The 26,156-nt window shown below is 44.9% G+C and overlaps 1 protein-coding gene across 10 annotated transcripts in view; it reads left to right on the forward strand.

The window, feature by feature from the left end:
* The first annotated feature begins 1,512 nt into the window (after positions 1 to 1,512).
* Positions 1,513 to 26,156, forward strand: part of SCML4 (Scm polycomb group protein like 4) — a 99,576-nt gene continuing 74,932 nt past the window's right edge. For 2 of the 10 annotated variants that reach the window (XR_009354515.1, XM_059176950.1), the window contains exons 1-2: positions 1,513 to 1,637; positions 1,922 to 2,015. Coding sequence is in view for 7 of the 10 variants with exons in the window: in XM_059176950.1 (XP_059032933.1) it covers positions 1,970 to 2,015 (46 nt within the window). In the remaining 3 variants the exon portion in view is untranslated. The other 8 variants (XR_009354514.1, XM_059176948.1, XM_059176943.1 and 5 more) reach the window with 6 other exon arrangements.

The raw sequence follows: 26,156 nt of genomic DNA on the forward strand, positions 1-26,156 counted from the left end.
TGTGGGATCACGCTGTAGGACGTGTCGCGAGCATCACACACAGCGACTGGAACAGAGATCCTGGCAGTAGAAATCACCCTTTGGGTCCTGTTTTCTTTCCTCCACCTCTTCCTTTTCTTCCTGCTTCCTTTAATGAAATCAACTTATATTAAATAACTGATGTGAAAAACTACCAAACTTGCATCCTCTCACACAAAACAAAACGACAAAATTAGAGGATTAAAAGAACTAAAGTAGCTGATTTCATTCTTTTTGTTAATGTAAGGCTTTATTTATTTAATTAGAGAGAGGAGAGAGCGCAAGCAAGAGATAGAGAGCACAGGTGGGGGAAGGGGCAGAGGAAGAAGGAGAGGGAGAAACAGGCTCCCCACTGAGCAGGGAGCCTCATCCAGGACCTGACCCCAGGACCCCAGGACCTGAGCTGAAGGCAGACCCTTGACTGACTGAGCCACCCAGATGCCCCTATTTCTTGCTCAATAAGTGCTTTGTCTTAAAAATTTTTGAATTTTTTCCTATGTTCATAATTCGAGGAGAGAGATTTCTTATTTCTTTCTAAGGTGACTCTGTGTATATATTCAGAAAAACCTCAAACTGCAATTTCTTTTTTGTCACTCTCAGTAACTGTCCAAGTTGTGGCCTAAGCCTTTACTGGCCCAAGGTCATGGTTAGTCCTAAACATTTGCTAACTTTGCTTGTTGCACATCCACAGGAGCAAGCCAGCGGGTGGCCCCAGATTTGCTGAATGGATCTTTCATCTTGTAGGAGAGACTTGGGAATAATACCCCAGAATGGGCGGAATGAAATGGGTGATGCGGAGTTTTGCTGCACTTTCCTAAAAAAGAAGGGGGGATCAAGTCCCTTGGCCAGTGTAAACTGGTTTGCCACAAAGAAAACAATGGGGCACAGAGGCTGACCAGTAGCCTTTCTCCTGCATGAGGTCCATTCGAGCCCACGCACACTCCGATCACGGTCACAAGTGGACACGGGCTTCTGGGCTTACACACGGATTAGAGCCCCAGTCCTGGCTGCATTCTCTGACCACGTGTGCTGCCCACAGCGGTCGAGTCTATCCGTGTGACTATGGTGTGTCCACCTGTGTAGGCAACACTGTGACAAACACATTCTCTCCCACACAGTCATGTTATTAGAATATTTTTGTCGTTGTCGTTTTATCTGTTTAAAGTCAAACACTTACTCGTCCAGATCCCCACTATCTTACAAGCCCGGCGCTGGCCCACACTGCTGTAGGACTGGGACAAAGAGATGATGTTGCAGTCCGGTTTCTATGGCAACAGAGGAGGGGCAATGAAAACCGAAATGTTGGAAACACCCATTCTGACAATTGTGACATAATTCAGGTTATTACAAGGATGTAACTACCAAAGAAGCAGAAGTGTCATTACCCTGCAGCTCATGTCGGCAAAAAGCTATACCACACGTTTCTCTGAGTTGGGCTGCTAAGAGGAAGGAAACACGAAACACACACACACACACACACACACACACACACACACACACACGCCTCGTTTTCTGCATGTAAAATGTGTGTGTTCTTTAAAAGCCAGTGGTTGGCTGGTTTTCCGGACATGATGTGGTTGAAGCTGTCATCGTAATGGAAATTCATTGCTGTAGCTATGGTAAATCGAGTTTTCTGCCTGTGCTGAATGCATTAGTCTAATGAGATGTTTGCAGCCGGAGAGCGGGGCTGCTGGAGACTCACTGTGAGCTACTAACACACGGGTGGAAGATTAGCTTTTGTAATACTCGGTTTGCATGTTCTGAAAGTCATCTGTCTTCTGAGTCAACATTCCCGGCCTGGTCAAGAATCTGATCAGGGCTCCGGTGCACCAGCCGTAGGTAAGGGAGATGCATAACTGGAGGGCGTGCCATTGACACGGGATCTTTCTCTTTCTACTGTCAGCATGACAGGTGACCTGTTCCAGAGTATCTGGCTTGCATTCCTCCCTCCATGGCAGTGCCCGAGTGTCCTGCACTCAAACCACTAAGGCCAGCAGGTAACTTCAGTTCCTCCTACGCAGAACAAAAATGTTTGATTTCTTAACCAGATCGCAGAGAGGAAGAGGTCGTCTAGAATTATATAGTTTATAAATTTGGGGTACTTACACGTTCATTACTCTTTAACTCTGCATTGAAAGACATAGAAAGTTGTTTTTGTTTTCCCCAAATATTAACTCAAATAACTGTTCTACTTTTTTGCATGATGATTTTGCTTTGCTTTTGTTTGGTTTGGTTCTAATTCAAAAAGTGTTCTATGTCTTGGGATAAACATATTTATTTACTAAAATTTAATTAGTAAAATTAATGTGTTGTGACTCACAAGAGTACTTTTTAAAATTGAGTTTTATTATTTCTATCCCAGGTAGAATATTTTACAATGTCTTTGTAAATGTAATGTCTTTTTCTTAATTTATCAAGATAGATGAGAATACTATTTACTGCTAATAGCAGGTACTGGTTAGTTTTGGAGGAAAAAAAAACAGGTGTCTATGAAGCATCAGGATCAGTTTTCCCAAGTTCAAATATAGAGTCACCTTCTTCCCAGGTGGGGTGTTGCGTGACTACGACCCGGTGCACAAAGCTTCCTCTCCAGGTTGCTTGCTGAGTAGGACAGGACAGTGGACGAGGGTGGTGTCAGCTGTGTGGAAATCATTTGACCCATAATTGAGGCACTAAGTCCAAGTTCTTTCCGCTACCCCTAATAGTAATGGAGAGGCGCCTCATGGTGTTGTCTTGGGATCCTCTAACCATCTCAAGAGGGTCAGACAATCAGTAGCTTTCTGGAAAGTGGCTTTTGGTTGGTCTCAGACACTGTGGTACTTGAAAAAGTGATCCCGGCGACACGTCAGAATAGAGGCGTTGTATATTCTCGTGTTTTTCTTTCTTTTCAACCAGAGGAACCATTTTTGAAGAGTGGGAGACATAGTTTTTGTTTTGTTTTGTTTTGTTTTTCTCAAGACTTAAAAAGAAAAAAGAATATTTGGAGTGAAAGCACAAAAATAACTTTGAAGGAATTTACAGTGTGGTAAAGTAAACTACCTAGAGGCACAATATTTGTGTGGAGCATTTGTGTGTGTGTGTGTGTGTGTGTGTGTGTATGTTGCTTGGTAGAACCAGACTGAGAAAATAAGGGGGAGCAGTTACCGAGGAGTCGCAGTTGGGTGAAGATTACCTAGAAAGTCAGTAGTGATCAACTCAAAACCTTAACATGGAAACTTTGGTTTTAGGGAAGTTGTTTGATGGCTTCAGATCTTTACCTTCTAAATCTATGCGTTTACGCAACTGTTTTTTAAAAAATGTGAATATGTTTTCTTCAGCTCTTTAAATTGTGTATGTAGACAGTCTCTGTGATATTTCGGCAAATCTCTCAGTCGGTGCACTTTGTCGAATCACAAGAGCAAATCCCACCCAAAACCCCAATTCTTCCGTGCTTAACATGTTTACATTTCTTTGTGGCACCAAAATGACTTTTATTTTACCGCAAAGGAAAAAAAAAAAGTAAATGAATGGTAATAGAAAGAAAACAATAAGAGAAACAGGAGTAAATCGCTTTCGGTCACTTATTTGCTTTTGGTGGTGTGTTTTCAAGGCAAGTGAAACCAGCAGAAGCAGTTTCGCTTTCTGGTTCTCGGCTGCGGGGGGCTGGGGTCGCGCGAGCAGCAGGTAGGACCCGCGGACCAGCTGCTGGGGAGCCAGCCAGCCCCCACGTGCTGTCGTCCCGCCGCGGGAACTTTTCTATTGAAAATTCAAGAAAGTCATGACTTTTTCAACGTGGAGTCGTTCGTATTGGCTTATTCTAAAGATCCGAGCGATGCCCCAATGCACAAAGATCGAATTTAAACTTTTTTTTTTTTTAATTTTTTAACTTGCAATGATGTGAAAATCACAAGCAGATGGCATCCAGCCTCTCTTAACTTGGTGGATGTATTGATGCCTCCATCTCAGTCGTGGAGCTCACACACTTCCAACCCACTGAAGGCAGCATCCCAGCCCTGAAGTTCCCCGAAATCCGAAGGAGGCACGCTCGGAGAGGAATACCTGTTCGTAGGGTTGGGGGAGTTCCCTTTCAGGCTGTTTTGCAGATCGGAGACGCATCACACACACACAGACCCCGACACGCTTGGGTCCAGGCAGGGGTGGGGCGGGCGGAAGCCGGGAGCGGGCTCCCGGGGGCTCCCAGGCGGGGCTCGGCGGGGCGTCGTCCCTCCCCGGCTCGGTGCCCCCCGGCAGCCTCGGCCGCGCGCGGACGCCCGGGAGCCCCGGGGCGCGCCCGCCGCAGCCCGTGCGTCCCCAGCCGAGCGGGAGGCGACCCGGCCGGCGCCGGCCTGGGGCTTCCCCTGCCGAGTCCCCTCCAGGTTCAGCCCGCGCCGCTCCTCTCCTACCCAGCCACCTGCTTTGACTCGGGGACGGCGAGGGAGAGAAGAGAAACGAGGGGGCATCTCACTGCGTCTCGCCACCCCAGGGTGTAAAATTCGGTCTCACATTTTGGAGCCGAAGTTTGCGAAGGGACAAGCAGTCCCTTTGGGTGTGAGCGTCCGTGGTTCGTCGTGGGGGTGGGCGCCCTGGAACTATCTAGGAGGGAGCTTTGTTTAAGCGCCTCCTTGGACATCTGAATTCAGCCAGCTCCCCAAAGGCTGGTTTGAGATTTACGCGTTTTTAATGTTTTTTGTTGCCTCCGAAGGCAGACAGGTGAGGAGAGATGAGGGGGATTAATAACAGCCCCTGGGAGAACAATCAAATTGTTTGGGATATATATATATATATATATATATATATATATATATATATATACACACACACACACAGAGAGAGAGAGAGAGAGAGAGAGAGAAGCCACCACTGTGTCTGGTAAATGACTCTAAATTTTAATTAATGAGTCACAAAAGCCACACCATAAGCTTTAAAAATTACCCCTTTATCAATAAGGTGATAATTAACTTTCTCTGGAATTAGCAATTCTCTCAGCCCCGGGCAGTATGCAGCCTAGGAAGTTCTCTGGAATGCTGCCAATTTTAAACAATCGGTCTTTTGGCAAATCTACTGGATTTTAATTCAAACATCTATTGTGACATTTTCCAGTGAGGTTCCAAGACCATTCGGATCGCCCCAACCACAGTTACATTTCCGAGATTGAAAGGAGTGTCTCAGACTGTTGAGATTGCCTGTGAATTTGTCCCTTTCTCTTTCTTCATTGTCCTTTTCTACCTCCGCTCCACACCCCCCCCCCAACCCTCTGCATTTCCAGGAGTGCCACACTCTAGTCTCTGCTATAAATCTCTGTGAGCCATCTCTGCTATGAATCGTGGTGGCAAAGCCCGCAGTTGTTGGTAGTCGCATGCGAGGTTCCAGGGCTCTGGCTGCAAGCCCAGGAGGTTCTGAGTGCTTTTCTATTGTTGATTTCATCTCGGTTTCAGTTCTGGCAAGGGTTCTTCCCTAATATTTCTGCAAACTCTCACCCACGGCTTGTCAGATGTTGAGATTTAGGTTGAGATTCAGAGAATAGGAGCTGCGGGCAGAAGGGCCATTTTGGCTATGCTCGTGGCCGATTGAAATTTGGCTTCTTCTGACCTACACATGTTAGTGTCTGAAGAGGTACAGGAGCATTGGGCAGACAGAGCAGCTGGCTCCACAGGGAGCCCTTCCCCACAACGCACACAAATACTCCTCAGCGCTGCTAGTCACTGTTGGGTGATGTTCAGGGGAAGCCGGATGAGGGACGCTGCTATGTGGCCACAGTGGCCAGAAGGCAAGCAGCGATGAGTGCAAATCACTCCTCCAGAAGCCAGACCTCCCTCTCCTCCTCTGGGTCCTTCAAATGTTAGCACAGGTGGGCTTCTGCTTCTCTCAGCCAAGAGTCTGGCGAGGATGGCATGCTGGTGATAAAGTTTGCTGCTGGGTTCAGCTAGCAGCGTCGACACGGTCAAGAACATCCTTCAGGAGGGTGGGATGGAGATGAGCAGCGGGCAGGAGTAGTGCCTTTTGGGATAAATCAGCATTTTTCAATCAAAAGAGGCACTTTGCCACCACGAGGAGATAAAACACCTCTCGCTTCTTGCAATGATGACGTCGTGGACTACTATTTTAGGACAGAAAGGAATTTATTACCCGGTGACAGGTCTTACTCTGTATTAAGCTGAAAAGCATTCCACTGGGTCTCTGGGATGCCCTGGACCAAGGGGGATATATTTGGAAGCCACAGTGTAGGCTTCCCTGCGATGGCTGTTGTTATCCTCAGACCAGGTATGTTTTAGAGAGAATCCAATGGCATAGAACCATGGGAAACCCTCTTGACTCTCCCACAGATGCAGGCATGTTCCACCTAAATTTTCATTTGTGGGGAAGCACGTGTGCATTTCTTTTTCAGCAGCTGCCTTGATTGATGGGATGAACGGAACCTGGTCCTGGTGTTGCTGATTTTCAAGAATGATTGCGTACTCCTGCCGGCTAGCTGTGCCAACCCTTTGAGGGAGGGGCTTGGCTGAGGAATGGTGTCTTTACTTTCTCCAGAAGGCATCCAATACAGAAAGAGTGGAGTTGGCTGTTAGGAGAAAATTGACGTGCCAGGGAAAGAGAGTGTCAATGCTGTGTTTTGCAAGGTGGTGACATTGTCTAGTTAGCCCCATGATAGTGACTCAACTTTTGGGAGCTCAGTATTTGGTAACAAAAGCCTTTGCCCTTTTTCTCTCTCTGTGCTGATCGTTACAGAGCAAAAGCCATCGTAGTTTCAAAACAGAAACATATGGCTTGAAATTAATCCTAAAGAAACAGGAAAACTTTCATGAGGATGTACTAAACTTGGGAACAAACACTGGGCTGGCAGAGCAAAGAATTACCCTCACTGGGTCCCAGTCCAGCCATTGGAAAATGACCCTTAACAAAGAAGTAGTGAGATAAAACCCAAAGGAGAGAGCCTGTTCCGTGGCCCTTCCAACGAGTGCTTGACCACCCCTGCCCACCGACTCTCCCACCCCTAGTACCCGCTGGTGCAGTTCAGATCAGGCTCAGTAATGGCCAACAGGTAGCACAGGACTGTCAGCTTATAGGGTTATTTCCTTTTAGATGGAGGGAAAGGTTTTTTTCCTTTTTCCTTTCACATTTGTCCACAAGTCATCCTGGGACATCATTGTTCTGATGAGAAAACCAGGGTCAAACACCAAGGCGTCTGCTTTTCCCAGGTGTGCGGAGCTGGGCCCGAGCCCCGCCTCCAGACCAAGGTTAAGACCACAGAGGCCATATCTGAGGGTCTGCCCTGGATGCAGCCTTCGAGCTGGCTGGGGGCGGGGGAGGGGGGGGCCTCGTGGCAGGATTTTATCCTGTCTGATAGGCAACTTTGAACAAGGAAAGGAAGAACTGGAGAGAAAACCACAGGTGAAAGATAGCTTTGGCTCATTTGTGCTTTTTGCTTCAGAGACAGGTTTTAGAGGTCCCGTAAGGAACAATTCCTTTGGGCCTCGCCATTTCTACACTATCACAAGCCAACAGGAATTATTCTCTTTCTTTGCAGCCTTTTGAGAAAGAGCCTGGCTGCTTTTCTTCACAGCCCTTTGGAATTTGGTATCCTCACTTTTGGGAAGTTATGGTGATATCAATACTTCATCTAACAATTAGCTATTAAGCTATGCTATTCATCCCAAAGGGAATAACTCAAAAATGTTGTGGGAGGCACTGGGCTTATTGATCAGTAAAGAACGCCACTCCAGGAATAGATTTCGGTCATTTTTCAGTCTTGAGAAATGTATGTCATTGGTTCATGTTGTTGCCATTGTTGCCTATGCTAGGGTGTTTGCCATGAGATCTGGGGGTCAGTACAGCACGTGCCCATCTGTGCATTTCCCCTTATGTTGGGAATATAATATAATATAATAATATAATATAATCCCATTCAGATGTTGTGAGATGCTCCAGCATATTTGATTGTATCCATCTTAAGAACTCATTTGTAAAAATGCTTCAAGAGAATAATTGTAGATAATCAACATTTGGGTGCACAAATTACAAAGCACACAAAGAGTGGGAGAAAAAACCCCAACTAGTTCTAGTGTCTGAAATCACTACCCACAGTATGAAAATACAGCGTTTGTTTTGAGTGTTTGTAACATAATTAACATTAAGTACTTGACATAAAGAAGGAGAGCAAATTGCACGGTGTGGTTATGTTGGTGCCTGATAGGGAAACAGTTAATTGGTCCCAGAGTGGGACCTTTACAGTTGTGTGTTGCCTTAATGAGACCAGGTGAATATAAACTCTCTCCAGGGAACTGAAGTTATAAAGTCAAGTTGGGTGTGATGTATGTGCCAATGTATGGGGCCAGTGATCTGAAATAGTATGGAGGACTGATCCTTTCTTTCTCTCGCCCTCCCTTTCAGTTAGAAGTCATTTGTCACAAACCTGGTAACAAATAAAGGGACTGAAAGCAGTCTGTTAGCAGAGTAAGGGAAAAGAACGTTTAGAAAAGTTTGTCTCACAGATGTTTCCAAATCAGCCCCAGCCTCTGCTAAGGTCAAGTGCTGAGTTTCTACTAATTGGATGGAGACCAGAGTGATGTAGAATAAACTGGAAATATAATCATTTAAAGATATATTTCTGGGCACAGGTTAGGTCACTGTTTTTAGGGACTATATTTCATGTTTTCATGCCCGAAGGAAAAAAAAATCCCATGGGACCAAAGACATGACTGGTCCTTATAGATTTCTAATAGTGGATAGTGTAGGTTACACAGCTTCCTGGACAAAGTCAAGCAAACCCAAGGCCTCCTTTGGCCAAGGTTTCCTGTATTCTGCTTGTGTACTTGGTAGATTATCAGTTTCCAGGGGGCTTTCTTTCTCTTCCATGAGAATACAGATTCAGGGCAGGTTAAGAAGAATTTGCATTGGGACCATGCAATTACTTAAGTTCCAGACCATGTTCAAGTCCATTCACCCTTCTTTGGAAGCTGGAAGGTTAAAATGTAACCAAACTAATGAACTTGAGGGAAAAAAACGTTTATCTGACATTTGGAGGGATAAATTGAAAGCAAAACCCTATACTCTGAGAAGTGGTCTCACAGTGATTCCTCGATTCTTAGATTGAATGGATTATAGAGGCCTTCCTCCCTCCCAGGGCAAGCCTCAGACTCTTCCCGAGGGTCTGCAAAGGATGCAGCCGACACAGACTCCATTCTTAAGAGGCCGCCCCCTCTGCCGTTGTAGGAAACTTCCGATTTTTTAGCATGGACATTTTCCCCTCCAGAACTTCCCCTAGTTTTCCCATTCAGGAACTTCCTCCTGGGGTACTTTTGTCCTCAGAAAGGTAGAGAATAAATATCCATGGAGCAGCATGGATTCTGAGTGGGAAAAGTCAGGTGAACGGTCACCAGTGTGACCTGGGGCCAATAGGGTGGCTACCCTGGGCCTCCCTTCCTGCCTGGGGATGGTATTCCCTGTCTGTCTCCACTGCTGAGCCCCAGTGGTTTGAATGTGGCAAGTCCTCAGTAAACATTTGTTGTGTGAGCGATGGCGTGATGGATAACACCAGCATGGGTGAAGACAGCAAGGTGTTGTGGCAAGAACATGCGCCATTTTGGGTGTCACCCCGAGTTGATCAGATCATGGGATACAGTGCTCCGGAAGTTGTTGGGAAGGTGCTTTGGTTAATGCAAATAAAGTTCAAAGGAAATAGTATATGGGGTATTTGTAAACTGTACAGTGCTGGAGAAATGGGAATAAATACATGTTCCGTTTATTGAGCCGCGTATGCTCAGGGATGCCGAGAGAAGCGCTTGCCACGCTTTATCTCATTTGTCTGACTTGAACCACACAGGAAGTCACTATAAGGCTATTTTTTAAAAATCTCCATTACACAGGTAGGCAAATTGAGGCTCACATTAAATAATTTGTGGAGGGTCACAAAGGCCTGCTGAGTCTTTCCTTCAGGGTTGAAAAGCCAGTGGGGCGTCCATGTCTTTTCACCTGTGAGGGCTGAGGAGAAAGAGCTCTTTCATGCCCCAGAGCCAGCTGCTGCTGCTCAGCCTGGCTGGGCTGCTCCCAGGTCCAGCAGGTTCCAGAAAGGAAATGATTCCCTGGTGTTTCCACTTGGAAAAGCATTTTGGATCCACAGCAAACTTCCTTTAAAGCAGTAGGCTCTCAGTCCTGTCCGACTCAACCCTCACTTTCATTGCAAATGTTTTTAATGCCCTGTTTACAATCCCAGAGTGAAGTTCCCAGATAACACAGCCCTCCTGCATCCCTTATCGGAGAAAACCTGGTGTAATGTCATGCCTGAACTATAAAGAGGAGTAAAAGCAAAGTAATTTATAATTACTTCCGGTGCAGGCGCCCTTTTCTGGGCGCCATAATGAAGCGGTTTGGTGCTTGACACCCGCTGTCTCCACTGAGGCCTCAAACAGGGCTGTCGGCGACTCGGTTAACACAAGCTGGTCCTCCTGCCAGTGACGTGGTTTTCCCAAATTGTAAACAACCCTTGAAATCCTAAACAAAATAGAGAACAGGCTTCCCTTGATCTATGTATTATTTGCATTCCTGGAAAATACAGTATATATTACAGCTAAGTAAAAATATATTTGTATGTAGAATGAGGTGAACTCTAGGCTCACCAAAATGAGGTTTTCACTCGTGTGACCATATTGGGAGACAGTGCTCCATTGTGTGGACGGCTCCATCTGTCTGGCATCCTTGGTTTCTGCCCTTAAAGGTCAGGAGTGCTCACAGCACCCCCCATGGTACCAGGTAAAACCATCTCCAGCACATTTCCAAAATGTTCCCACCACCGCTGAGCACCTGTAGGTCAGAGCATGCTAACCTGTCATGAATTTCGCTTTTTCCTACCTCCCCAAATGCCTGAATAATGGTAGTTTCAGAAAGATGGTGCTGTTCTGCCAGTTCTGTAGGTGATTGTTAAGTAAAGGCGTTTCGAATACCATGGCAGAAATTCGGGGGTAACTTGCACATTCCATGAAGCTGCTTGTAGTGGATTTCCTCTAAAAACTGGAGCTTTGAGGGGCACCTTGGTGGCTTAGTGGGTTGAAGCCTCTGCCTTCGGCTCAGGTCCTGATCCCAGGGTTTTGGGATCAAGCCCTGCATCAGGCTCTCTGCTCAGCAGGGAGTCTGCTTTCCTTCCCCTCTCTCTGCCTGCCTCTCGTGGTATTCTCTGTTAAATAAAAAAATAAAATCTTAAAAAAAATAAAATAAAAACTGTAGCTTTGAGCCTGAGAAGATCCTTTCTGCCACATTTCATTCTCTTTCAGATTATGCACAGGTTTTATCATAAATACAGTATTTTAAAAGCAGGTTGGTGAAATCCTCACTATTCTCTGGGTCTGCTTAAAAGCATTAAAAGCCACTGAGGGACCTGGATGATGTAGGCTTTGTGCGAGTTATCCACACAATAGTCCTGGAATGTAGGGTTATTCTGCTTCACAGACAAAACTTCAGTCTTCAGTGAATTTAAGCAATGAGTCTCAGTGCTTCAGGATCATCCATTAAAGTCCTATAACTGATTTCAAAGCCAAAGCCATGCTTTTGCTTCTGTATCAGTTTGGGTATATGGTATACACGTTTATCTGTGATGTGGAAATCCCATGTGTGAGAACTTTCTCCTTGTTGAGTACATAAAAATGCGGTAGAGGAATAAACATGACCACAGATTCTTTGACATTCCTGCCATGAGGCTGTGGGGTCTCATTCCCCTCTCCTTGTCTCTGGGCTAAGTGACTTGCTTGGTTCACAGAATGGCCAAAGTAATGTTCCAGGACTGATGTCAGGAGTCTTGCCATTCCCCTTGGGGCTCGGAATGCTCACCCTTGGAGCCCTGAGCTGCCACAGAAGAGGTTGATGGCTCCAAGGCTGCCAAGCTGCCAGGAGCCAAAGCTCTGTAGAAAACCCTGAACAAAAAGACATCAAGGTGGGGGTGAGGCGGGTAGAGAAAGAGGCAAGAAACATAGAGCTACTCGGTGTGTGGATGAAGAAACCACCTTGGAAAGCGGATCCTTCCACCCCAGCCTCCCTAGCTGATGCTCCACAGCTCAGAGACATACTGTCCAGTCCAGCCTTTCCTGAATTTCTGACTCACAAAATGGTGAGCCAAAATAAGCCACACACTTTGGAATAGTTTTACATGCGCTGATAACCCAAACACGTGTGAATGGTATTCTTTCTTTTGTAGTGTGCATTGTGGATTATTTTTGATGCCTAAGAGAGAAAGATTTCCCATTTCATTTCTTTAAAGATATTTATTTATTTATTTATTTATTTAAGAGAGAGAGCATGGATGGGGGCGGGGAGGGCAGAGGAAGAGAGACAAGCAGACTCCCTGTTGAGTAGGGAGCCTGGTACAGGGCTTGATCCCAGGACCCTGGGGTCACGGACATGAGCTGAAGGCAGACACTTAACTAACTGAGCCACCCAGGCACCCAAGATTTTCCACTTTAAAAAAGAGGGTAAAATATAACTGATTATATAAAATATAAAATATATTATATAAAATATAAAATATATTTATATATTTATATAATTAATAATATAATAATAAATAATAATTATATATTACATATAATTTATATAATATATAATATAAATAATAATTACATATTTATACATATTTATATAAAATATAAAATATTATAAAATATAACTGATGTTGGGGTGCCTGGTTGGGTCAGTTGGTTAAGCATCCAACACTTGATGGTTTGGCTCATAACATAAGTCTTAAAACAATAAGTCTTAAAATCTATATAGTTGATCTCCATTTGCTAAGAATCAAAATAAGAGAAGTTTTATTCCATATAGAGTTACCATCAAAAGCATGTATTTTCAAAGGGACAAAGGCTGTACCTAAGGGATCTGAAGTTTGATTAAGCACTGCTTTGAGCCCTAGGCTGTCTGTGTCTCCAGTCCAGGGGTTTAGAACTAAAATCCAGGTGGTATATCTCCTTTACCCATAGGGACATGGTCCTCTGGGTCCTTCCCATAAAGTCTCTTGAAGTTATCCTTTGGTTTGCAGAGCAGCTTTTAGAGAATGTCCCTGGAGGTGACTCTAATTCTGAGGAAGTTTGAGCTATCCTTTAGGTTTCTGGCCACCCTCTCAAGAGTGGCGGTTTCCCAGCATCCCACAGCTGGCCGCCATGTTTACTGTCAGTGCCTTGGGCGGCCCACCGTTCTACAGCTGCAGCTCAGGCTCCCTGCAGGCTCCCACGCAGGATTGCATGTCACAGCAGACTCAGTCCTCTAGTGAGAGAATGTCTGCCCTGAAAGTCCAGGTCACTGATACCCTGTCTCACTACTTAGTGTTAAGTCCGGCTCAGTGGTGACAAGGAGCTCAGATGTGATGTATATAATATGACATCATAGGAGCTGTGATCGGTCTATGTCTCATGGCCATGAAGGCAGCTAGACATTTTCATGTCCCCCTCTGGCCCATGCTTGTTTAGATGATGTTATGTAGCACCATCAATTTCACTTACCTTCTGTCCTATCTCTGTGGATTTGTGTCCAAACTGCCCCCAGAAACAGGAAAAATCTTAAGGTCAACAATTTCATCTCTGGCTTCTTTGGCTTAAAGTGTCATTGCAGAACAGAAAATCAATGAGTCCTGCATCTGCATGAGGTAGTCAAGCTTCATGGCGAGGAGACTGAGGGGCTCTAGTTCAATGTCTTGCTCCAGGATCAAGGACAGTCACTGGATTGGTACAAAAATCTTGCATTCTTGAATCGTCAGCCACAGTCATCGTCAACTGGCTCTGGCTGTTTTCCTAAAACAGTTATTAGCAATGCATGGTGTCTGAGCATGAGGAAGCTTGAAAATATTTGCTTTTAAAATTTCAACACTTGGGGTGCCTGGGTGGCTCAGTGGGTTAAAGCCTCTGCCTTCAGCTCAGGTCATGATCCCAGGGTCTCAGGATGGAGCCCCATATCCGGCTCTTTGCTTGGCGGGGAGCCGGCTTCCCCTTCTCTTTCTGCCTGCCTCTCTGCCTACTTGTGATCTCTGTCTGTCAAATAAACAAGTAAAATCTTAAAAAAAAAAAAAAAAAACTTAAAAAAAAAAAATTCAAACACTCTCCTCACTCACATTTGGTGATGTCCCAAATGTCAAGAGAAAGCACAAATGAGAACTGCCTTGCCTAAGGGTCAATGGATTTCCTGGGGGCTTGGTTGACAACTTTCTTTATCCATATGCCAGTGCCCCCTCCTGAAGGTTTCCAGTGGATTCTGGGTCCCGATGTGGCAGACAGTGTGGGGAGGGCTGTAGTGAGAGGAGTGAGAATGAGTGCCCTTGCCTTTGGGCTCCTCACCTGATAGAAGTGTGGCATCAAGACCGTTGTGTGAACCTCCAGGACAGAGGCCAATGGCCAAGTAGCTAGTGCCAGGGATCAGCTTTTTCAGCCCAGAAATGGCCTCTGCTTGTTAACAGCCCTTGCCTGCTGACACGTGAGAATGGGGCCTAGCGCAGAGAGGCGCTCCTTGCGTTTTTTAGATAGACTGAAGGACTCCGGGGCGGAAAAAGAGATGGGTCCCCACGTAAGGGGGTTATGTACCCAAAGTCTTACTTGGCTAGTTCCTTGGGTTCCAGGCTGGAATTCCAACTGTTTCAACAGCCACCTCCACCCGCATGTTCTATAGGCAACCTAAACTCAACGTTTCCAAAGCTGGACTTCTCATTTGCCCTCTTCCCCATAGTTTCTCCTTTATTCTGTCTTCACAAAAGCTATCACTGCTACTCCTCTGAAAGTAACAGTTTCAGAATCCCAAACTTTCCTTACCCCGTCCTGTGCCTTCCAAATGGAAGTCCTACCTGATGCTACTTTTCCCAAAGAATTTCCTGTTCTTGCTCCTTTTTCCGCCTCCACCCTCTCTGTTGGCCTTGTCCAGGTCCTCACCAGCACCCTCCACCTGGACCATGGTCGTGGCCTCCAGCTCCACTTCTCTGCCTGCAGTCCTCCTCCTAACCCCACCTCATGCGTCACACACGGTTACTTTTGTAAGACACCCACATGCTCTAGCCACTCAGTTGCTTAGAAATCTCAGATAGATTCCCTTATGTCAATGGTTGCCAAATATTTGGATCGTGTTCCCTATTATAAATAATTCCTCGAGTGGGCATCTCCAATGTATGTATCATAGATTATAAACATACTAATACCTTAATATGTTATACATAGTGTAAAACATGCAAAAATAGAAATGAAAAAGGCCATGTGAGCCTTTTGATTCCCCATTGATTCTCGAAGCCTCTGTGTTTCTGCACTTTCTCTCCCCTCTTCCTTCACTTCTCCAGGTGATGAAATTCTTCCTGTCTTTCAAGTGATTGCTTACACATCACTCCCCTGCCCTTGATTCCTTACACAGACTGCCTCTATGCCCCCTTTTTATATAATATTTACATTCCGCCTCTTCTCCTGCGGCCTGACTTGAGAACATTTTTCTAGTAGGCAAGCGGAAAGGAGGAAGGTATCAGGATATATGTCCCTGTTGTTGCCAAGATACAATTTTGTTCATACAAAATTGTAATGGTACATACCTTTCCTTCCTTGTCAGACATTCCAAAGAGGTGTTTGGTTTGGTTTGGTTTGGTTTGGTTTTCTCCCTTTTTTTTAACCTTCTTGTTACTCGGGGTAAAATACTTCTCCCCCAGACGAGCGCAGACGCAGGCAGACAGACAGACACAGAACGGGAGGGGGAGGAATTGAGGGAGATGCGCAAAAGTAAACTTAATTCTGCATATCAAGCAATTAGGCTAATGCGATTTAGAACAACGTGATGGGTGAAGTTTGTTTGTTTTCCCCTCGGTGTGTAATTAATTCATGGTAGTGTTGTAGGTTAGTACATTTTGGTAAACGAATAAAGAACTGTTCTTTGACGTAAAAGCGGTGAACAGCCTAGTCCTTTCACAGTAGCGTCAGTGGAAGATAATTACAGTTTGAGGGACCGTCCCCATCCAGCGTGAGAACACTGGCGGCTTGTCTTGGGTGGAGGGGGAGTTGCTGCGAGCTCGAGTTGCAGGTTTGATGTGTGCCGCGCCAAGGAGAGAACTTAGCTCAATTTTTCGATATTCCGCCAGGGTCCTACAGGGAACTATGCTAATAAATATGACAATAACGCTGTAATGGGACAAGAAAGGCTGACACAGCATTTTGTTAATTTGTGTTCAGCATTAGCAGGGAGTTTTGCAACCCCTGGGCAATGAAACAGGAGCTACCGGTCGACTGTAGGCATTTTAATTAGAGGTCTTGGGAATATCCGTGCGCTATGCCCGCGGAGTGAGACGTGGCCCTGCAAACTTTAGCCAAAACTTTAATGGTTGCCCTCGGCAGCCATTAAAAGGTCTTCAGGTGGCAGGGGCTGGGGAATGGCAAAAAAAAAAAAAAGTTTCTGAGAAGGGGAGGACTCCTGGTGGGCTGACGTCCAACACCAAGCAGCTACTTGGCTGTCAGCACCCACAGTTCTTGTTTTAACAGAGTGGTGGCAGAGATGGACAGAAATGGCTTGACCTAGTGATGGATCCCAAAGCGTTTTTAAAAGGCTCTTTTTACTCTTGCTACCTTTCCACAGTTTGGTTTAAATACAATGCAAGAATAAGAACATCGTAAGTCAAAAGCTGTTATCGTATGTGACCCCTGAAATTTATGGGAATTAAGCAGAAAAAATTAGGAAAGTATAACCAAATAATTTTTCAGTCCCCTAAGACTCCTTTAAATTTACCTCCTCTCCACCCACTGTTGCTGAAGTGGATTTACTCCAGGGAAGCCTCTGAGCGCCAGAGTGGGAGGAGCCCGGGGTGGGAGGAGCCTGGAGTGGGAGGGGCCCGTACTGGGAGGGGCCATAGTGGGAGGGGCCAGCTAACATTGGCACCTGAGGGGCAAAGAGCCAGGAAGCATGAGAAAGAAATGGCAAATGCCCTCGGTCAGTGATGCAGCCTTGGAAATGGCAGGGTATATCAGTGCCGCTCTCCTTCCCATTTCTTTCACCTTCAGTCCTGGCACTGGTGGGGCACTGGGAGATGGTGGGAATAATTGGAGGTAAAAGGCCCACTGCCAGGCGAGGATGGGGACTTCGACGGAAAGCCGCCACTTCTGTGACCATTCATAGGTTGGAGGCCCAGTGCTAAGGTCAGGAAGGCAAGATGCACAGCCGTGGGCCACCGGATGGCAACACGAAGGGGCAGAACCACCAGGTTACGCCCTGGATGGTGGTTACAGGTCTCACTGTGTTCGTGGAGAAGTAGACACCCATTGGTGGCGTTATTTAAAATTGTTGGTCACTTTGACAAATAATCCTTGAGCCCCTCTGATGGGCAAGTCACTGCCTCTGGCCAAGCAGACAGACAAAGTCAGGTGAGTAGCCACTAGGGCCAGAAGTGGTTCTCCAGCCCTCCAAGGATCACTTCTTCCAGAAAGCCTCCTAGCCTTCCTCCAGCCCCTGTCTTTACTCTTGGAGGGCCATTCAGGTCTGTATCTCAATCCTGCTTCCTTACACTGGGGTTTCACTGGGATGTGTTTGTGTTTGTGTGTGTGTGTGTGTGTGTGTGTGTGATTGTGTATTCTTCTCAACTAAGGCTAACTCTGAGGACAGCTGCTGCCTCGCACACGAGTCTCTGTGGTTCACCATTGGTGTCAGGGCAGCCTAGGCTCTGCCCCTTGGTCCTGCCATTGCCTTATGGTCACGTGGCCTCTTTTCACCTCTGTGAACCTCAACCTTCCCACCATGAAAATGAAAGACATTAACACCTGGATCACAGGTTGCCATTAGGAGCAAACGAGCTGGATCCAACACTTTGTATATTGCCTGGCCCATAGGGAATACACAGTAAATTGAAGTTAATAGCATTATGTCATTGAGTACATGGAATGTCGACTGAGCCTCTCTGTTCATTGTCTAATAGGAACAAAATCTCATTTGACTGTCTTTCCTTCTCGAGATGAGAAGGGGCCCTGTAAGTTAAAAGCTGCCTAGGAAAACTAGAGAAGGTGGTGGGCATACGACTCCATTGTGTCACTTGGCCCTGTGACAAATCCTATTCTATTCCATGAGGAAAGAAAGAAAAAGGAGCCCATCCTTAGATATTTTTCTGAGGCTGGTGGGAATATACATGGTTATCTACCAAATAACCTTGACCTTCTCCATATGAATCCCTGGGCTCTCATGCTCTCCAATTCCCCCACAAGTCCTGGTTCTTCCTGGAGATAATGTCTGTCCATTCCAATGCCATTGTTCTTCTTATAATTAGGAATATGATATTTCAGAACCGGGCTGATTTCTCATCAGGTCTCATGGCCAACATCAGAGCTGCCATGTGCTCTTAGATCAGAGGGCCTATAAAACAGCCCACCACATATGTGAAACTTTATGTCATTCTTCCCTGAGCTGAGCTGGAAAATTTATAGTTAGAAGAACAGAGTCAAGTTGAAAATGTGGCTTTGGCCACATTTCTCTGGGTATAATTGGAGTTTTCAGGTATAGTTAAAATCAGTCTGGTTTTAACTGAGGGTATCAAAATGGCAGGATACAATGCTTTAAAAAGGCCACAATCCCCATCTGCCTCACAATAAGTGAGAACAGCATGCTGTTGAAAAATGTGCTGCCTGATATTTTCTTATTTATTCATCTTTTCTTGATATCTATTGACCTCCCTGTATTTTAGGCAATTTCCTGTAATAGAAAAAAGAGTAGGAGGTGTCTGAGTCCCCAGGCAGCTGAGGGAGTACTAGAAGGGTCAGCAAACATTTTCTGTAAAGGGCCACAGAGCATCTATTTTATCTTGAGGGCCATGTGGTTTGGATAGCAATACCCACCCCAGAAACTCCAGGCATTTCCCACAGCCCTCCGCTCTCCATTCATCGTGCTCTCCCTCATGCGGGCTGAACCCTCTCTTCTGTGCTGATACCCGTTGCCTTGACACCTGGAAGAGAGACCTTAACGCTTACAGCAAAAGCTGATTGTGAGGACAAACTGACCTAACGTGTGCAAAGCCCTTGCTCAGGCTCTAGCTGTCACTGACAAATGTTAGTCTGCCTCCTTCCTGTCCTTCCAGAAGAATCTGAGAAAACAAAATCCCTCCTGCCTCTTCCAGGTTAAGCCATCTACTCATGTCCCAACTTGAACCCAGACATCTTCTCCAAGACCTTAATCTACTCCGCTCTTTCTCTCAAACATCCAAGCCACCTCTCTGTCTTGTTCTGCTTTGCTGCAACACACTTAGTTATCTTCTGTATAAGACAGTTTTAAAGGAGAAGGAGAAGGAAGAGGAGGAAGAAGTAGAGGAGGAGAGAGGAGAGGAAGGTGAAGGGGAAGAGGAAAACTCGCTCTGACCTTACAGCCTCCTCCAGCTACCATTCCTTTTCTCTTTTATCCCAGGGGTCTCCAACTGCCTTCACTTTCCCATTATTTCTCTTTGTTCATTTCTGCTCCTTCCTTATGTTTTTCCTTCCCAGAGGCATACTGGGCTATGGAAAAGGAGTGCTCTAGGGTCAAGCACACATCTCCATGGTTCTGTTTGTGGTGTCACAGACCCCATGTAGCATACACAGCACCAAGGTCCTCATCTGTGAAACGGGAACAGTGAGGCCGCCCCCAGGAGAGGATTATGAGAGATCAGGGAGGGAATTGGTGAAAGGCACCTTGTCAGGGGTTGGCATGTGACAGGTGCCACTCAATGAATTCTGTTCTCTTTCTCTTCTACAAGCTGTTTAGGACAGGCAGGGACCTCTGTCCTTAGGGAAATGAGGAGAGAATGGATCGAGACTATTTTTTTGTTCCAAAAAGTACTCACTACAGTCCCTTGAGTTGGGAAAACTTGCCTTGACATCTTTTTTTCCTTTTTCTTCATCTTTTATAAGACTTGCAAAAAATTGATGTGGGATTCTAGTCACGTAAGGATGGGCAAGTGCCCAGGTTGATTTCATTTGTTAATTAATCACTCTACTCAACATATATTTATTCAGCGTCAGCTGTATGCTCACCCCTATGAGAGGGCTGGTGGCTCCTGCCTCAGAGAAGCTCTCAATCTGACTGGGGTACAGAGAAGTGAGCCAAGCCAATCACACAGGATTCCTGTGTTTTGGGGGGTGAGCTATGGGAGAGCCCACAGGGTGCCATGGGAAGGCAGGCAGGGAGAAGCCCTCTCTGCTGGATGAGGCAGGGAGTCTCATGAGGCAATGAGCCACATGGAAGGATATGGCAGGGCAGAGATGGCTGATGGCTGATGGATTCTAGGAGGCTGGACATCTCTTGTCTGTAGGTCAGTGATAGCCGGTCCTCAGGCTGGACCAGAGAGAAGTGAAGTGAGAAAGGCAGGCTGAAGGTGTGAGTCTTGTCTTGATCCTCCTCTAGGAACGTAGAGACTTCTTCTTCCCTAGGAAGGGAAGAATGGACTTTCCCATCCAGGGGGTAAGAGGTAAGGCCTGACGAGAGTAGTTTCTGGGAGGCAGAGTTCACATCAGGATTAGGAAGAATTTGCACTCAGTCATCTCCAGCAATGGGGGCAGGCATGTGCAAGCAGGAACCAAGGCATATGGAGGCAAGGAATGTGGGGAATCTAGAACTAGGACGGTCAGGAAAGATGAACTTGATTCGCAGCCCATACCTGGGCCATGTCCACCCTACCCCAACCCACACAGAGAGCTGATGCTGGCTCTCACACCACAGGTCTCCTCCCAGGAGAGGGCTCTGGGTCTAGCTCAGTTCGTGGCTGCCTCAAGAACTCCAGCTTTGCCACACGTTTTCCCCCTAAGGGATAACAAAAAGAAAGGGACAATTGGATAATACCTTCTGGTAGTAGGAGTTTACGGAGCTAGCCAATTTTTAAAATTAAATGGATGTGTATGTACATATGTGTGTGCAGACACACGTATACACATTTACATAGGCATAGTATAAAATATACGATTTGATTCCAAATATTGTTATTCCAAAAATACCAATCATTATTATGATAGCATAATTATTTATTTTTACATATTTGTTGTTTTTATATTTCATTATATAAGAATAATTATTATTGATATTATTCCAAATTTTAAATCTGTTTAGAAAGTTTAAACAAATCACGATTTGCATCTGGCCCATATTGTCTCCTATCTCCTCTGGACTCCCCTTTGTGTACACTGAATCTAAAAGGTGGAAATTAACATGGAGAAATGGAACCCCAGATCCTATCTTGTCTTCCTGTGGGGTCTGGCCTCATGCAACTGTGAACATTCTGCCAGGACTTAATTTTGTAGCAGGCTGCTAGGGTTATTTATTTATTTTAAAATTATTTTTTCTAGTTATACAAGTTGTACACACACATATTCTTGTTTACAAAGAAAATTAGTAAGTTAGGACAGAACCTCCAAAGTTGTGTTCTACTCCCAGCCACTAGAGTAAGTTTGTAAAAATGTGAGTCAGATCATTTCTCTGCCAGGCTCGGATAAAGAAGCAGTGATCTTAAGTGGCCTACAGGGCCCTCATGCTCTGCCGCACTCCCCACCCCCATTTTATCTCATTTTTCTCCCTCCCCTGCTCTGTCACGCTCTGTTCCATATCCTTACTGTCTTGTCACACAGCTATAGTTAAAATCAGTCACACACCCACCACAGGACTCCTGTAGTCGCTTTCTTCTCTGACTGGAACATCCTTCTGCTCACCCTCCAAGCTCCTTGAGGTCTCTGCTCAAATATTCTTTAATGAGAGAGGTCTTCAGACCATCATTATGGAATAAGCCCATCACTACCATCACGCTTTAGCTCCCTTAACCTGATTTTGTCTTATTAACATTTATCATCACTTGGCATATTATATATTTGATTACTTATAGTCTGCCTCTCCCTACTAGAACATAAGTTCTGAGAGAATGTAAGTTCCTTGACTTTATGTTGTTGTTTCTACTATATTCTTAGTGCCTGAAGCAGTAGCATGCAGTAGGTGCTCAATAAATATTTATTGACTAAATGAATGAATTCATGAAGACTATAGTAAGAGGTAAGAATTGCTCTCTCTTATGTGCTCACTCCCTTTCCATATTTCTCAGTTCTTAGCACTGTAACTGTATCCTTCTAGAAATTTTCTTTGCATGTGAAGCATACCTAGAGGTATCTGCTTCTAGTCAGGATGTAGTAGGTCATGGGAAGAAGCAGTGTTTTTCAATAGGACTAACAAAAAGTGGTGGGTGCAAGGAAATCCTGATGAACCATATCTAGAGAGAAATGATCCCTTGCCAGGTAGAGCAGGAAACTATAGCTTCCATACCTGGGGAATGGGCAGATACAGGTAGATGTAGAAGTGGGGAGTTTTCCCAGATGCAGATTCCTGTCTGGAAGGATGACTCTGAGTGAGGGAGCTGGGGAAGGGATTGCAGGAGTTGGGGAGAGTGTGTGCAAGGATTGTGCTGCCTTGGGACCATTGAAGGTGTGACCTGGGTATGGAATGGAGGAGTGGACCTGCGAAAGGCAGAGAACCGACAAGGAGAAATCAATTAGGCTTCATATACAGTGTGAGCTGGTAGGAGGGATTAGAATCTGAAAGACCCTTGGGTTCAGTCAGAAGGTATTAGCCATAGGCAAAGTTTGAACAAGGAAGATTTTTTTTTTTAAGATTTTATTTATTTATTTGACAGAGATCACAGGTAGACAATGAGGCAGGCAGAGAGAGAGGAGGAAGCAGGCTCCCTGCTGAGCAGAGAGCCCGATGCGGGGCTCATCCCAGGACCTTGGGATCATGACCTGAGCCGAAGGCAGAGGCTTTAACTGAGCCACCCAGGCGCCCCAAATAAGGAAGATTTAATATAAAGAATTGCTAACTACATGAAAGGTGGTTAACTACTGAAAGAGATAAAGGAGAACTCTAAAGTAGTAGCTACAGGGGCGCCTGGGTGGTTCAGTGGGCTAAGCCTCTGCCTTTGGCCCAGGTCATGATCTCAGGGTCCTGGGATCAAGCCCCACATGTGGCTCCCTGCTCAGCGGGGATCCTGCTCCCCCACCCCCCCGCCTGCCTCTGCCTACCTGTGATCTCACGCTCTCTCTTCCTATTTGTCAAATAAATGATAAAATCTTAAAAAAAAAAAATTAAAAAAAAGTAGTAACTACAGAAAGCAGTAGCCAGCCCTAAAGCTGACAGAAAAGTTAATAATCAAGGAACTTAGACTGGGAACCACTGCCAGGGCCCTGGCATGCCTATCAATTTGCCACCAAGTAGAGAGACAAAACAGTGGAAGAAGAAAAAGTCCCTTCTTTCTCTTTCAGATTTGCGATGTCTCTCCAGTGCTTTCTGTTGACAGGGCCTAACTGTCAACTTCCAACTGTCAAGGGAGAAATGTAGTCGCAGAATCACCCCAGGATCCCAGAGTAGGGCAAAGAAAGATGGATATGTTGCTGAGAAGCAATATATTAACAAATGGCACAAAAATACATATGTAAAAAAGACATAAAACCACCACAAATTCATCTCCGATCTTTGCTGAGACAGTACCAGTGAAGGAGGGGCTGGTGGGCAGAGAAAAATCATGTAGTTTCCGACATTCTCCTGGTTTTTGGATTCTGGGGGCCCTGTAAGTTTTGAATTCAAAGATAAACAAAGAATAGAGGACACTGGCTAGGAGCTGAGCAAATCAGCAGTTAACTCGGTCTGCATAAAGGTACTGCTCAGCACCAGGCCAATTCGACTCTGGGTAAATGTATTCCATTTGCTGCTGTTTTTCTGTACACAATTCCTGGAGTACGGTTTTATTTTATTTCATTTTTTTAAAAGATTTATGTATTTGAGAGAGAGAGACAGCACGTGTGCCCGTGTGTGCACAATTGGGGGCAGAGAGAGAATATCCAAGCAGAAGACCCATGAGATCTTGACCTGAGCTGAAACCAAGAATTGGCTGCTTAACTGACTGAGCCACCCAGGTGTCCCTGGAGTACAATTTTTAAAAAGACCCATATGTAAACAAACAGGGAAATGTTACTCATGATTAAGAAAAAATGCAGACAATAGGAACATATCCACAGGTGGCCCAGGCATTGGAATTATCAGCTAAGTACTTGAAATTAACTATTATAAACATGTTAAATAATTTAAGGAAAAGAGATGGATATTAAGGAAGAGAAATGGAAACTCTAAAAATAAAAAGTGGAAACTGAAACTCTAGAACCGAAAAATAAAATACAAGACATAAAAAAAAAAATCCACTGGATAGACTTAATAACAGAGTAGCCATTGGGGAACAATGGATAAGAGAACTTGAACACAACTAACAGCAAGAAGCTGAGAAGACAAAAGCAGAGATAAAAATGGAATTCTTAAAAAAAAAAAATTCACTCAGTTAATACAAAAGAAGGGAGGAAGAGAGAAATAAAAGACAAGTAGTGAGCAAATAGCTCACTGGTAGGCTCAAAGTAAACTCTTTCTTTTCTTTTCTTTTTCTTTTTTTTTTTTTTTTTTTAAGATTTTATTTGTTTATTTGACAGAGATCACAAGTAGGCAGAGAGGCAGGCAGACAGAAAAGGGGAAGCAGGCTCCCCACTGAGCCGGATATGGGGCTCTGGGGCTCGATCCTGAGACCCTGGGATTATGACCTGAGCCAAAGGCAGAGGCTTTAACCCACTGAGCCACCCAGGTACCCCAAAGTCAACTCTTTCAATAATTACATTAAATACAAATGGCCCAGCGTGCCTGGGTGGCTCAGTCAGTCAAGCAGCTGCCTTGGGCTCAGGTTATGATCCCAGGGTCCTGGGATGGAGCTTGGAATCAGGCTGTCTACTCAGCAGGGAGCCTGCTTCTCTCTTTCCCTCTGCTGCTCCCCCTGCTTGTGCACATGCTCTCTCTCTCTGTCAAATAAATAAAATCTTAAATAAATAAATAAATACAATTGGACCAAATACTTCACTTAAAGGCAGTGATTTACAGACTGCGTAACAACAACAAAAAACTTCACTCTGCTGGCTACAAGAGACGCATTGCAAACAGTAATTAAGAGAAAGATGGAGTGACTATATTAATGTCATTGAAATAGACTTAAAGACAAGTAGTTTTAACATAAATATAGAGAGTCACTCTTTTTTTTCTTTTTAACATTTTATTTAAATAAAAGAGAGGGAACACAAGCAAGGGGAGTGGGAGAGGAAGAATCAGGAGCCCCATAGAGCAAGGCTCCATCCGGAGATCATGACCTGAGCTGAAGGCAGATGCTTAAGGACTGAGCCACCCAGGCGCCCCAGGAGAGCCACTCTTAATGATAAAAGAGTCAAATCATCAAGAAAGTATTAAAATATTAAATTTATTTGTACCAATGATAAAGCTCAAAATACATGCAACAACAGCCATCGGAACTAAAGGGACAGATAGACAAATTCACAATTTTATAGTTAGAGTCACAATTAGAGTTGCAGATTTTAATATTACACATTCAGTAATTGATAGACCAACTAGAAAAAAATTTATAAAGCTATAGAGAATTTAAACAGGACTACCAACCACTTAACCTAACTAGTATTTCTAGAACATTACATCCTAGAGCTGCAGGATACTCATTCTTTCCAAATATATGTGGAGCATTCACCAAAATAGAACAAAAGCTTGTCCATAAAACAAGTCTCAATAAATTTTGAAGGATTGAGAGCATACAGAATGTTCTAAAAGTCAATAACAGAAACATATCAGGAAAATGTCAAATATGTGAAAATTAAAAACAAGCCAGCAAATAACCCTTGGATTAAAGATGAAATTATAGGGGCGCCTGGGTGGCTCAGTGGGTTAAGTCTCTGCCTTCAGCTCAGGTCATGATCCCAGGGTCCTGGGATCGAGCCCCGCATCGGGCTCTCTGCTCAGCAGGGAACCTGCTCCCCTCTCTTTCTCTGCCTGCCTCTTTGCTTACTTGTGATCTCTGTTTGTCAGATGAATAAATAAAATCTTAAAAAAAAAAAAAAGAAGAAATTATAAGGGGAATTAGAAAATACTTTAAACTGATGGAAAATGAAAAGAAGAAACCTAACATACTCAAAGTTGTTAGATGTGGCTAAAGGAGTGCTTAGACAGGAATTTATGTTTTTTAATATTCATATTGGAAAAAGAAGAAAGGTCCAAAATCATTAATTAAACTTCCACCTTAAGAAGCCAGAATAAGGGACGCCTGGGTGGCTCAGTTGGTTAAGCAGCTGCCTTCGGCTCAGGTCATGATCCCAGCGTCC

The sequence above is a fragment of the Mustela lutreola genome, chromosome 6 (genome assembly GCF_030435805.1).
Source record: "Mustela lutreola isolate mMusLut2 chromosome 6, mMusLut2.pri, whole genome shotgun sequence".
NCBI lineage: Eukaryota > Metazoa > Chordata > Mammalia > Carnivora > Mustelidae > Mustela > Mustela lutreola.